This window comes from Balaenoptera acutorostrata, chromosome 14 (genome assembly GCF_949987535.1).
Source record: "Balaenoptera acutorostrata chromosome 14, mBalAcu1.1, whole genome shotgun sequence".
NCBI lineage: Eukaryota > Metazoa > Chordata > Mammalia > Artiodactyla > Balaenopteridae > Balaenoptera > Balaenoptera acutorostrata.
This window is the reverse complement of record NC_080077.1, coordinates 14357785-14371432: the sequence shown is the minus strand read 5'-3', so window position 1 is coordinate 14371432 and position 13648 is coordinate 14357785. Positions and strand designations below refer to the sequence as shown.

General features: G+C 40.0%; 1 protein-coding gene across 14 annotated transcripts in view; it reads right to left on the bottom strand.

The window, feature by feature from the left end:
- The window catches only part of SYNE1 (spectrin repeat containing nuclear envelope protein 1), a 463872-nt gene that overhangs the window by 156840 nt on the left and 293384 nt on the right, over nt 1-13648 (bottom strand). For 13 of the 14 annotated variants that reach the window (XM_057527516.1, XM_057527518.1, XM_057527519.1 and 10 more), the window contains 4 exons: nt 11986-12180; nt 10752-10892; nt 3934-4101; nt 3561-3722 (listed from right to left, as the gene is read on the bottom strand). In XM_057527516.1, coding sequence (XP_057383499.1) covers nt 3561-3722; nt 3934-4101; nt 10752-10892; nt 11986-12180 — 666 coding nt within the window. The remainder of the gene's footprint in view (nt 1-3560; nt 3723-3933; nt 4102-10751; nt 10893-11985; nt 12181-13648) is intronic. The other variant, XM_057527515.1, reaches the window with a different exon arrangement.

Genomic DNA, 13648 nt, shown 5'->3' with positions numbered 1-13648 from the left:
ATCATGAAGCAACTGGGGGGGGGGGGGGGGAAAGCTTCCTCATTCATTTAATCTCAGTGGATTTGACCAACCAGGCATACAGTGAAGTGAACAACTTCCATTTCAGACTCACAATGTCTAAAACAGCTCTCTGAATGTTCTGCAGTAAGTGATGACGGAATTAGGAATCCTAGAACTGTTAGTTTCCATTCCGTTAGAGTCAAGCCCCGCTATTCATGCTTCAGTTTACTCTCAGGGGAGAGTGGATATTTTTGGAAGGTTGCTATAGTTTTTAACTTCAAGATCCAGCAGCCAAACTTACTGGGGGATGGGGTTTTCTTTTGCGGTGATGTAAATGTTTTGAAACCAGATTGGGAGGGTGATTGTATGACATTGTGAAAGTACTAAAAGCCACTGAACTGTGTACACTTTAAAATGGTTAATTTCATGGGATGCGAATTTCACTTCCATCTAAAAAAACAAAAAGATCCAGCAGTTAAACATGTCTTTGCCCAATAACTGTCTCAGCTGGTGGCCAGATGCTTCCCTCCAACATCTGACTCAAAACTAAGGAGAGGAGATGAAATGTTGTTCCTCTTTGCGTTTCTGACTTGTGTTTACAAGGAGGGCATGTGTACGACCAGTTTGTGGTTTAGAGAAGTTCCTTGAGCTTTTCTAAAATGACACTCTGGGGAGAACATGGAGCTCATGTCTGGTTCAACACCAAAGGTGAAAGTGAATTTCACTGTGACTTTCAGAACTATCTACATTAGAGTTCATCTCAAACTTTGAGCTGTTATTTATATTAAAGAAACAGAACCGAAATAACCTCAGAGCTCTGCCTACTAACCATCACTGAGCTGGTGTGGCAAAGACAACGCAAGCCCAGGAAGCATTAGCTGCCCGTGATAATGAAGGTCCCAATCAGAGGGCTCACCACCCAGAACAACAGCCACAAGTCAGCTTATGAACTGCACTGATGTCTTAAAATTAAACTTATTGTTCAATTTAAAGAAGGTAACAGGAAGGGCGCAGCACTCCACCCAAATTCAGCAGATCTAGACAAGTGTTCGGAGGAAAAATGTAGGAATTAGAGTAGCTCTCTAAAGAAACATTAGTACTTCCAAGAGAGTGTTGGGAAAAAATTAGCAATTGAAGTATTTTTTATTAATTTTTAGAAAATACTAAAAGCATACTGGACTTTCTCACGCACATTCCACTGGAATTTAGAAAGAGTAACTCTATCGTATTGCTTGAAATTTTTAAAGTATCATTCCAGAAGCCAAGAACCAATTTAGATATTGTGATACCGTTAGCCTTCCATGTGGGCAGGGCTGTCCCAGAATTCACAGAATTTAGGTACAGACAGCAAAAGTAGGTCAGATGGAAAATGTTAGATTTGTGATGATACAAGAAATTATACATTATTTATATTTCTTTCCTTCTCATTAGAGCATTAATTGTTAAAAGCTCCAATGAAGGGTAATCATTGAATTAGCTACATCCCTTCACTGCTATAATTGTTAGCATTACCACTCTCAATTTAGAATGGGACAAAAGTCATGTGGTTGGACTTAATTACAAGAAAAGTCACAGGTTCATTTCTAATTCATAATACTTAGCTTTAATGTGCAATTTTGAGTTTTCTCCATTAAATCCCTTGAATAAAATAATACTTTTTGCTCTACATTCAGCTTGTGTTTTCATACTAATACCTGAGAGGCAGGGTGATGCTGGTGATTGGGAGCTAATTTGCATTTTAATTAGGAACTCTGGAAGGTCAAGGCAGACCGCCAGGATCCTGCTTTCACACAGTTCCTAAGCCCTGTGGGACCTGCTGAAGGGCCTTTGGGAGCTGTGGTCTGTCACCTGGGACACAAGAATGATCAGCCTTGAACAAAAGCAGAGGTGATTGGAAAGTACCCGAAAGTACCCAAAAGTAGAGAGAGTCAAATTCTGTAAACCCTCTCCTGGAATGTTGGCTTCTGATAATCTAAATCTGTGACACTCAAATTCACTTTAATCCAGCCTTTGGATAATTTATGCCAAATCCTTTTCGGTTGCTTAAAAGAAGCTGTAGTCAAATGTAGGGAAGTTCTCCTGCCCCTCCAGGCACAGTGAAGAGTTGGGGAGGGTGGTAGGCAGACAGAGCCCCAGGAAGCACACTGGGGCTATCCGGACACCCCTTCAGGTGACAGTGAGGCGGCTGTTGACAGTCAGAAAACTGGAGTGTCAGTTAGAGGGGACTGCGGTGCTCTGGGGACACCGCCTGGTAGTAGAGACCTAAGCCCCTGACTGTGTCCTCATGATTGTCTTAATCCAAGTAGACAAAGGTTAATTTTAACTTTATATTTTCACTGCACCCTCCCCAAACCAGATGGACTATGGGTGACTTTAGGATAGCAGAAAGACCCACAGAAGGTCATTTTACCAAAATAAGGCCTATAAATGGATGCTATACACTCTGATTTCTATCTTAAGAAGTTACAAGAGTGTCAAAAACCTGAAACCACTGTTTCTCAACATGCTGTCTCCAGATGAAATATTCTCATTTTTGTGTTATACTGCAAGGTCCTTTATTGTAAAATAGTACAATTTTATCTTAGACTGCACATACGAACAAGCAATGTATTCCAAGGTTATCCTGTGTTCCAAAACTACAGAGATGTTAAGTAGAAGAAAGATAAAGTACAGAGTTTCACTCTTAAAGCGGGTAAATTACCCAGTATTTGATAACTACATAATTGCATCATGCTTTTATAGCTCTTAATTTGCATTTAAAAATATCTTTCTTTTCCTCTGCCTTTGATAGGGTTGTCACATGCTCCTGAGTTCTGGCCGCAGAAGCGTTTTCCTGTACCACGGTGACTGAATATTTAGGTGACTGCACGCCTCAGTGCCCAGACCCAGTTACACCTGATTATGCATTAAGAGTACACCCGATAATGTTGCTAAAGCAGTAACCAGATTTAAGCTCTGCAGTTTCTTAGCGTGCATTTTAAGTTGATGCATTTTTAACACTATCTGTCTGAGTTAGGTTAATGTAATCATCTCTGTTTCTCACCTAAAGCTGAAGCACTGTCCAGTGTCCCTTTTAAAAAATGATTCAAGTCTGGGAAAACCACAAGATTACAAGTTGGAACCCCTTATTCTTCAGCTGCTTCTTTGCCTACTGGAGTCTGAGAGTTATTCTCTTCAGTGATAACGGGGAGGTGCTGGGCACACACTGGCTAAGTTTCTTCAAACAACAATACCCCGAGAAGGTGGACGTGGGGTACACTTTATTCTTACAACAATGGTTCAAAACAAAATAAAAATAATGTGGCAACTATAAGGAAATGCAGTTTGTGTAACAAAAGTAAAAAAGCAACATCAAGGTCTGAATTTCCTTCTTTCCCTCTTAGACCCCTCCCTGAAGCAGTGATGGAAACCACCACCACTTGGGATCTTGTTTACTCTGTAACAAGTGATACAGTAAAACGTGTCAGCCTGCTGTCTTATACCCATGCTTGGCCGGCCAGTCATAAGTAAGAGTGCACCTATTTGATCATGCAGGAAACTGAAGTCATCGCTATTCTTACCTGGTGTTCGGCCATCTGGCTCTCGGTACTCCTGCCATGCTCCGGACTTTCACCGAGTTTCATCTCGATGGCCTCCATTTTCGTGGAGACGGACTGAAGGGAGTCCTGGTACTTCTGCTGGCGTTCCAATGCTTCGTAGAGTGTGCGCTGCTTTTCGCTGATCTAAAGAAGAAAAGGGATATTACCAAATATTCCCCAGCCCCTTATCTTCTAGATTACGACATTTCTTTCCTCACTGCTTTACCTCTGTGACCCAACAAAGGGTCTTCAACTGTATACGGGATGTGTAAACATTATGCATTTATTTCATAAGACAATCGCTAAGGTAATCAGTGTTTGGTGGGCTAAACAATTCCACATTTTGAAGACTTACCACATTCTTTAAGGTTTCCCAAGAGCGCTGTAAATCATCCAGTTTAGCAGTAGCAGATGGCTCCAGTCTTGGGTCACAGAGCTCCTGGGGTGGCAGAGTGCTGGGGGAAATCCTGGAGGCGTCCGTCTGCAATGTCTCAGCAGACAAGGCTTGGTAATAAGCGATGTCCTATGGGTGCAAAGCACAGTGTTGGATTCAAGAGGAAAACAAGGTTTAGGTCATGATGCCCTGGGTACTGCTTGTCATGTGGAGGAAAGGTTTAGGATTCACATCCATCCCTGGGGGCTACCAACTATCAAAGTTAGTAAACTCCTGTGACAAGAAGGTCATATCAAAGCACACTGGAGTTGCTTTAGAATTTTTTAGAATTGGTAAAAAAAAAATTTACCAATAGTTCAAGTTGCCAAAACTCATTCCTATTTTATATTTGGTAAAATGGAAATATCAGGTTGGCCAAAAAGTTCGTTCGGGTTTTTCCACAATGTGGAATACATGTTTAAGTGGTATACATATTTAGAGACTGATTAACCAGCAAAAAGGGAGAATCTAAATGATCTACTTCCTAAAATGTTGCTTAATGTGTTGATCAAAGTTTTGAATAATTTTTTAAAACCCTTGATTTAAATACATGTAAGTCTATAGAAAGTCTTTTTTCAGATATAGCCAGATCTTTAATATTTGTGAGTTCATTATTCACAGTAATTAATTTAAATATGTTAATATTAAGAAGGGAAAATGTAATAGGGAGGTTAAAACTACTCTAAGAAACAAATAATAGAGAGGTTTTCTTCTATTCGATTCCTGGAAGTACACAAGAAATAAAGTGAATGCTGAAAAATGAAGCTTTTGAATTTTCTTATTTCTTGGATAATAAGTAATATTACATATTTTATTAGTATTGATAATGACATTACTATCTCGATACATAATTCATGTGTTTTTAATTGTTTTCATGGTTGTTTATCTGTATATTTATAGAAATTGAACTGGGACGTAATGTTTATATTCTGGAAACTGCTATAATAAAGTTCACTACTTTTGCAGTTGCACTGTTTAAGATCAAAAACCTGAGCCTTACTGATAATAACGTCTTGGTAAAAAGTATTGACGAAAGCCCCAGACACCTGGGAAACCAAGGAAACAGCAGGAAGGAGCCTGGTGTCTTAGGGGTCTGTACCAGGGCAGGAGCAGGGTGGTGGAGTACAACAGAATGAGTTCAGACAGGAGTCTGCCACTAGAGGCATCAGGACACCTGAGACCCCAGGTGAAATTCTCCTCCCAAGTAGCTACAGAATTGGAGCAAGTCACTCACATCTCATGCATGGGTTCCCTCATCTGCATAACACTGGGTGGTTTTGAGAATTAAATACAGTGATGTTTGAGTGGCCATGAGACCTTCTACCCATTTTGTTGCTGTTGCTGAGGCTTCTAGGTAAGTCCCCAGCATTTATTGATGACGTTGAAGCATGGAGACTGGTTCCTTTTCATTCCTAACCCTGTCACTCATCTTGAGTAGATTCTCTTGGTATTTTCAAGTCCTTGACAGGCTTATATCCATTCATCCTCACCCACTTCCACTCCTTGAACATGATAGGCTGTCATCACTGAATGGATTCACCCCAAGTGTATTTCTGACTGTGTTTAAGTTATGTAAACCCTTCTCTTGCCAACTGCTGTGTTTCCTTTGCCCCTTGAACCTCTGCTTCAGCCACTTGGAAAACCCCAACCATGACTCAATGCAACTTTTCTTTCCAGTACGCACACACACGATCAAAGCCCTTGAGGAGATACTCCTGCAAGTTCTCAAATTTTCAAGCCTGTCTATATTCAGACTCATCTCTATCTCGCTCCTCCTGGTCCTCTTGATTAAAGAGGACCCTCCTACCTACTCCCACAACCTCAGCCACATTCGCTTTTGCAAGGGTCTTGGTCCATTAATACCTACTCCCTCTTCACTGTCTCTCTCCTCAGCATGTAAATAAAGCCACATTTTTTTCCATCTGAAAACACCTACACACACTCTTTTCTGATTTTTTTCTTGCAGGATAGCACATATTGGAAAGTTCTACAGATCAATATGTGATGGCTTATCATACACAAATACATGCGGAATCATCATTTCTTCCCTCTCCCTTTGGCTTCATAATCCAGTTTCTGAAAATGGTAGTTTACACTTAATATGTTCACTTTCTCACCCTCAGTCCACTTCTAAGTAGCCAATTGGGCTTCGAGTCTAGCGACTCCACTGAAAATGCTCTGGCCACAGTCAGCGGTGGCTGTTTTCCATGATATAAAATGATTATTTTTCGGATCTTCTCTTGCTTGGTCTCTCTCTAGCATTCAATACCACTGACCATCCCTTTTTGGAAACACTTTCCTTTTCATCTCTGTTCTCCTCCCAGCTCTCTAGTCATTCAATCTTTCTCTTTTGTAGTTTGTTTTTTGCCCTCATTCTTAAATATTGCTGTATTTATAAGCCCCAGACTCACACATCCTGTTGTACAAGTTTATCCCACAGTCTCTTCAAACTCAATACTTAAAAAAAAAAACAACAAAAAAAACCCACATCTAGGATGAGAAATGGATTTAGGAAAAATGAGGAAGTATTATCCATCTTTCAGTGAATGGAACTTCTAATCACCTTACTTGGGATTTATTCTCTATTTCTTCTTTCCCTTACCGCCCCTGCTTATGTAAGGATGAAGTTCTATACCATTGCCAAAACACTGGTTCAAGCTCACGTTACACCAACAACTTCCTAATTCTCAGGTTGCAAACTGGCAGCCTGCAGGTTGCCTCTAGCCTGCATACATTTAGCTTGGTTTATACAGTGTTTTAAATTGTGTAAAATTTCTCTTCATCCAGATAGGGAGCTTTCATAAGAATCCCGATTCATGGCTTCTCTTGCAAACCAGAAGGTAGGTAAGACAGGACTCTGTGTCCAGGCAGCTACAGTAATTCTAACGGAGGAGAGGCTGCCTCGTTCATGCGGGGAGGTGCTGTCCAGGTGCCCACGGCCCCTGCGCTGTTTCTCTCATTTACATCACCGGTCTGGACCAGACATCAGAGTGTGCAACTTCTGTCCCTCACTAGCTTCCTGGGCTCTGGATTTGTCTATCTCCGTTCTCCTGTCCACATTGATCCAGAATGACCTGTTCTAAAAGTCACTTCTGGGCAGAGCTTCTAGTTAAACTCCTTCAGTGGTTAAGGATTAGCTTCTGGACAAAGTTCAAATTCCTCTGTGTGGCATTCAAGGTCCATCAGGGTGTGTTTCCTGTAACCTTCTCAGTTTCATTTCTCCTCCCACCTCCTCCTCCAAATCTATGTTTCTCCGATCATACTGATACTATTTACAGTTGCCCTGATGGGCCATTTTCCTTCCTGCTGCCTGAAAAACTTCCTACATGTGCTTCCTTCTGCCTGAAAAACTTCACATCACTCTAGTGCTCTCCAACTGTACCTACCTTCCCCTGCTTTAAAACAAAAGGGGGACATCCTTGACCCACTGAACTCCAGCCTTGTTTAGGTACTTACTCTGTGTCCTTCCTCAACACTGTGCTTCCCACTGTCATAGCACTTGTCCCACTCCACGGTCATCATTTGCCTGCTCTCACACAGACTATGAGTTCCTTAAAATCTGTGGAAGTGTCTTTGATCCTGAGCGTATCATGGAGTATTTGGCAAATAACAGGCAAGTATATACATTCATAAAAAATGGTATATGTAAAAGCACTTTTGTAAACTCTATTGTTTTGTATACATGGAAGGTAGTACCATTACTGTTTACGAGGAAAAGCAAAACGTCCTTTAATGTAAAAAATTTAAATTAAATACTCTATAATAAATAAAGGTTCCCCAAAAGAATAAAATAAATTTGTCAGAAAAAAAATCTGTTTTCTGGCTTGTATGTGTGTGTCTCAGGTCTATTAGACAGGAAAGACAACCCTTGGTTTCCTAAAATAATTTGAAAATATATCACCTTTTGTAGATTAATAATTTGCATCTATTTGAGGAATACATAGAGTCAATAAAATAAATCAATCAGTCCTATAAGTAACTACTAAATAAGGGCAATATTTGGCATAGTGAAGAATCACCCTTAGAAATATGTCCCTTGTTGGTTATGTGTCTATGTTATGGGAGTTATTATCCAGCAGATTCCCAAGGAATTAAATTTGGAAAACCACTGCTACAATTTGATTAGCGTTTTCCAGTCTAAAATGTACTTTCAAAATTAACTTTCACCATGTTGTGAATTAAGTAGCATTGCTTCCCATTACAAATGAGGGACTTTCCGGGTACATTCAGCTTAGAGGAAGAGCTGGGACCCATTCTGAGCTTTTTAACCTGGAACCGGGGGTTCTACCCATTACACTACCGCTCTCATCAAACTTCTACTGCCCTCAGCTCTTTCGAGGAGGAGCCCAAGTCTTGGCTTGCTTTTAATAAGATCAAGAAGCCTGCAGCAAGTTCTGCGGCTGCCTCGTTATTTCTACCCTCAAGTAAACTAAACTGTTATCACATTTCAGCTAGTAACTACTGTCAGAGAGAGAACACACTGACTGCAGGGGATCAGTCAGTTATATAATGGAGATCTACTTACAGAAGCAGCAAGCACAGAGCCTTTTTTTAACAGCTGCGACTTTATGAAGCCGTTATATTTGGCTGTTCCTTGAAACAGCTGTGCACATTCTGTACAGTGTTTTGAGCCTGCAAACTGGAACTTATGGGAATTCTAAATGTTCTCAGTTTCAAGAGAAAATTTTGTAGATCCAGGCATCACTGGCCATGTTGCAGTATTTGTTCATTTTCCTCTGTCTTACATCACTGGACAAGCGTAACATGTGGCTGGAACGATGGGGTCAACTTGTCTAACACCAAGCATTATATTTTTGCTTTCCAACAGCTTCCTGCGAGTATAGCTGCCTGACATGAACTAAATGAAGATTTTTTTCCCCCTAATTTGCAGTTCCATATGTAAGTATGTTAGGTTAATAATGTGATTTAAATTGATGTTGATATGGGCAGAGTGTCAAAACGGGATTAAGACAAAGCACAATTTTGCTCATAATTTTGGGATTTGATTGAGCTGGACAGTTACAGTAATCATAATAAAAACGTTTGCATATTTTACCATTTACAGAATACTTTCACATGTACATGGAAAGACACTTCATAAGATGCAGCACTGAGACTTATAATTTTAGGAAGGGGATATTCTTCCCAAGTGTTAGTCCAAAGGTCCGTGTTCATTGTTCAGTTTGAAAATGTTAAGAACATTAAGCACATTATATAGGATACATTTTTCTTACACAATAAAAAGCTGACTCTAGCCATATTTCTATGATTCTAACGACATCTGTGACCACAGGGAAGAACACATCATCAAAGAATGAGTAATTCATATTTTAAAATCAGAATTTGGAGAACTGTTTTCCAAATCCTCCAGAACACTGTGAACTTCTTTTTTTTTTTTTAATTTCCTCTCATCACTTTTGTTATTCTTCATCTTATGGCCACTTTTTCTCTAGATTACAAGGTGCTTGAGGGCAAGGGCCACTGCTGTCTCCACCTTTGTTACACCTCTGGGACCCAGCACAAGGTTTTAGGCCCAGCAGGTGCTCACAATGTATCTGATGAATGCATGAATTGATATGTTCCCTAAAGCTACATAGATTTTTACCAAGAGAATTGTCTTTTTTTTTCCGGCCGTGCCACACAGCTTGCAGGATCTTAGTTGCCTGACCAGGGAATTCCCTCCAACAGAACTGTCTTATCTAAAGGTTTCATCGTTTCATTTTCCCTTTTTGGGGGGAGGTAGGTTCTTTTTATCACAGAAATCCTATTTTGAATGCTTTTGCTTTAAAATAAAAATAATATGATTGATTTGTAATATAGCTTATAGAACACTTGCAATGTTCAATGCTTCTCCCTTGATAATAAATTTTAACTCCTTTGAACACTAGTAATTTCATGATACGGTAATTAAAATATTTTTTTAGTTTTTTGGCTAAAGGAAAAAAAAGGAAAGTATTATTTTAACGCACATTAAAACAATTTTGGTTATTATTTTAACACACATTATTATAACACACATTAAAACAATTTTGATTATTGTAAAAGCATCTTTTTGATCTCTATCCAATATTTTTCATGAAAACTTTTGACATATTTAATTTAGTATAATCTATATTTAATATAGTGTACACAAAAAAGACACCTCATAACAGCAAGCTATGGTCCCCATTTTATAAAAAATAAAATTTAAGATTATTGAAAGATAAGTAAGAAAACTCAAAATGCAAATCTACTTAGGCACTCCAAAATATACACTGACAGCCTTTAAATTTGTTGGCAATTAGCAAATAAAGAAAGTCTGATACAGTGAACATAAATTTTCCATCTTCAAAATCTGAGCTGGTTAAGTGTCAAAACTATGTTCAGTGAAAATGTTAAAACAGCAATAGAATCATGTTATTTTACAACAGTGACACAAACATTTCATTTTCTGTTAGGATGCAGTACTCCATTACAGACAGCTGTTAGAAACTAAAGCCATAATGCCTTAAAACAGGCCCTTCTCCAGCTATCATTTCTGTGACCTAATTTTTGCTCATCTCATTTCAGTAGCCTGGGAGAGGAGACGGTGGGTTAAGCCAGTATCGGTCTCACATGACAATCACAGTATGTGCAACTATCACACCTAACAGTGTGTTTCTCAAAGTCTACGATTCATACCCATAATCTCATAAGGACAGAGAATGGAGTCCTGCATCCGGTCAGAGATCTTAGCTGGAGGAATGCCAAGGGGGCGGTACCTGGTTAATGGAAGCATCTGTATTAGCCACAGGTGAAGGGGAGCGACAGGCAGGTGGAGAGGAAATCTCACTGTTGGTTCCCTCCTCCCCAGACTCCTCAGTGACCGGTGACAGCAAAGTGTGACAGCGACCTGCAGTCATCTGTCACATAAAATGTTGCCCAAAGGACATGAAAATTGGTTAGCTATGTTAACAAAAGACCTGGTCAGGCACAGGCCAAAATAGAGATAACTATACAACAAAAGTTAGAATTACTGAGACCCAAATTTACATACAAATTCTGTGTTACTATTTGAAAATTTTGTCCTCACGTGAATATGCTCCTAGGGACCATTTGTTAAGACAAACAGGGGTAAGGGATGCACGTCACATTATAGAGTGTTCTTGTTGATGAAATATCTCTTTAATTTATTTTCCTTTTCTTGATTGATTATATCTTTAGAAATTAAAATCATGAATCATACAAATGAGAGAAGGGTCTATGAAATAAAGCTTGGTCTTGTGGATATTTCAAATTCCAAATATTCTAGCAAGGTAAATGCACCCGGAGTAATATATTGCCAAAAGAGTCCAGGTATGGTTATACACTACCCAAAGCACAGCACATTATGTGTGGAAAATATACAGCACTGAAAAACACTGCGTTATCAAACTAATTAACGCAGTTTAGATGCAAAGTTATGAGGAAATAATGTTGCAGAGAGAAATTAATGGAACTTATTTTAATCCAAAGGTAAACTTTGGATTTTGTATTTTCTTATTTGTCTAATAATAGCTTTCCTTCTATAATTTATTAAACATTTACACAACAGAATACACAAACATACCTAGTCAGCCAGTGCTTCAGCTGGAAAAACACACAAAACATATATGTAGCATGATTCTCCCATCCCCCAGAAAACTAGAAAACTGTGCAAAGGAATTGTTTTGAAGCTCAGAGCTTCTGAGTATTATTGCTAAATTATTAACAAATGCAGGGCCAACCTTCAGCACGTTAATTCAGGAGTCTCAAACAAATAGCTTCATTTCAACTGTCACTGTTTACAGTGTCAAAGATTGGCCTTGGCCCAAAGGTAGTCAGAGAGTTAAGGGGACTGTTCCTCAGTTCTAATCTGCAAGACCCAGCACTGATCCCTAAACCAAGCCACCGGAGAAGAGCCCAGAGCCACTAGGCAGGAGACAGTCAGAAGAGAGCGAGCTGGCACCCAGCTAACTGGCCTTGACCCTTACTTACCATGACCACAGAGGGGTGGGCCGAGGTCGCGGGGAGGAGCTCCCCGTCCAGGTCCTCCATCCCCTCCGCCAGCCCCTCCACTTCGGTCACCGTCAGCAGCATGGTGGCGTGCTTGGCTTTCACGGTCAGCATCTTGCACTTGGAGTTCAAAGAAGCGATCTGCTCCTGGTAGCCCTTGATTTTCTGAGCCAGCTCCTGAGGAAACATTTCCGCCCCCCCGCGCCCCGGGTGTCACAGCAGCAGCAGCAGAAGGAAACAGAACTAGTAGCGTTCATCTTCCTCCGGGGCTGGCCAATGAAATCTCAGGGCTGCGCCAGACGGAGCGGCGGGGAGGCAGGATGTGGACGGTGCGAGCGCCGAGCCTGCCTGCCGCGCTCCCCGAGCCAGACCACGGCGCGGCGGGGCCGGAAGGGGTGCTGCGGGGCGCGGCGGCAGAGACGACGGCAGGCGCCCGGGGATTCTGATCCCGAGAGACGCTCCGGGCCGGATCGGAATTTATGGGAAGTTAAGCCCTGGCAACTTTCTTTAAAATGCCTAAGGAATCTGAAATTGCCAGATGGTTCATGCCAGGCAAATTAGGTCATGTGATGACTAACACTGCCAAAAACGCAATGCTCAGCTCTTACCCTCCGGAATATGTCAAACAGAGCAGTCATTTGTGACAGACGCGTCACAAAGTAAACTGCTCCTGAATTCCTGTGACCCCGGGGAGTTGCATTTTTGCAGATAAGGTGAATACCACTTAGGAAACCCTTATTTTTTAATGCAGATTACACCCCAAATACAATTTTGTACATTCATGAAATTTTCCCTCATGTACTCCATCATGCCTCAAATGCTTCTGATGCCTCAAACTAGAGCTTTGAACTTGAAGTGTGGTTCAATTTTAATGGCTTTTAAATTTATTTGTTGTTGAAAAAAATTGTTTTGAGAGATAGAAGTTTTAAAACTTTTACAAAGAGCTAATTGAAAATATATTCTGAACAGCACATAGCTCTTAAAAAATCTAATATATTAAAATATTAGAATCCTAAAATAATAACCTAAAATGGGAACTCTAAAATGTTAAATTTATACTTTCTTGCTTAAAAGATGCATACATAAGTTAAAAAATGAAGATTTAAACATTCATTCTTTTTTATTACATTCATGTAAAACATTAACCCTAAAAGTACAAAACCACTATTTTTTTCTATTCCTTTTATTTGGCTCCTTCACCTGAAAAGCTGTCATTTAGCGTTTGTACAGAACACATTTTGTGAGTCTTTAAAATGATAGTGTGTGTATCCACACTCAAACTAGAGCTTTGAACCTGAAGTTCAGAAACAAACAAAATGACAATAGCAAAGTGATACATGTATGTGTATGTACATGTGTATGTGTATATGTACACACACACCATTTTGCTATTGTTGTCATTTTGTTTCTCCCCTCCCAACCAAAACTGACTGCGTGGGTGGAAGGGAAAACAGTCCAGCAGAACTCAGCCAGCATCCTGTCTTCTTTCTAGTACAAAAGTACAGGAATTTTTTTAAGCAAGGATTTAAAAGGAGAAATCATCACTTCTTTACCTTTCAGGGTTACAGAAACTTACTTAGTTAAACCTAATAGGATTTTTACAATAGTGATTAAATAGCTATTTACCACATCTGGTCTAGTGCCT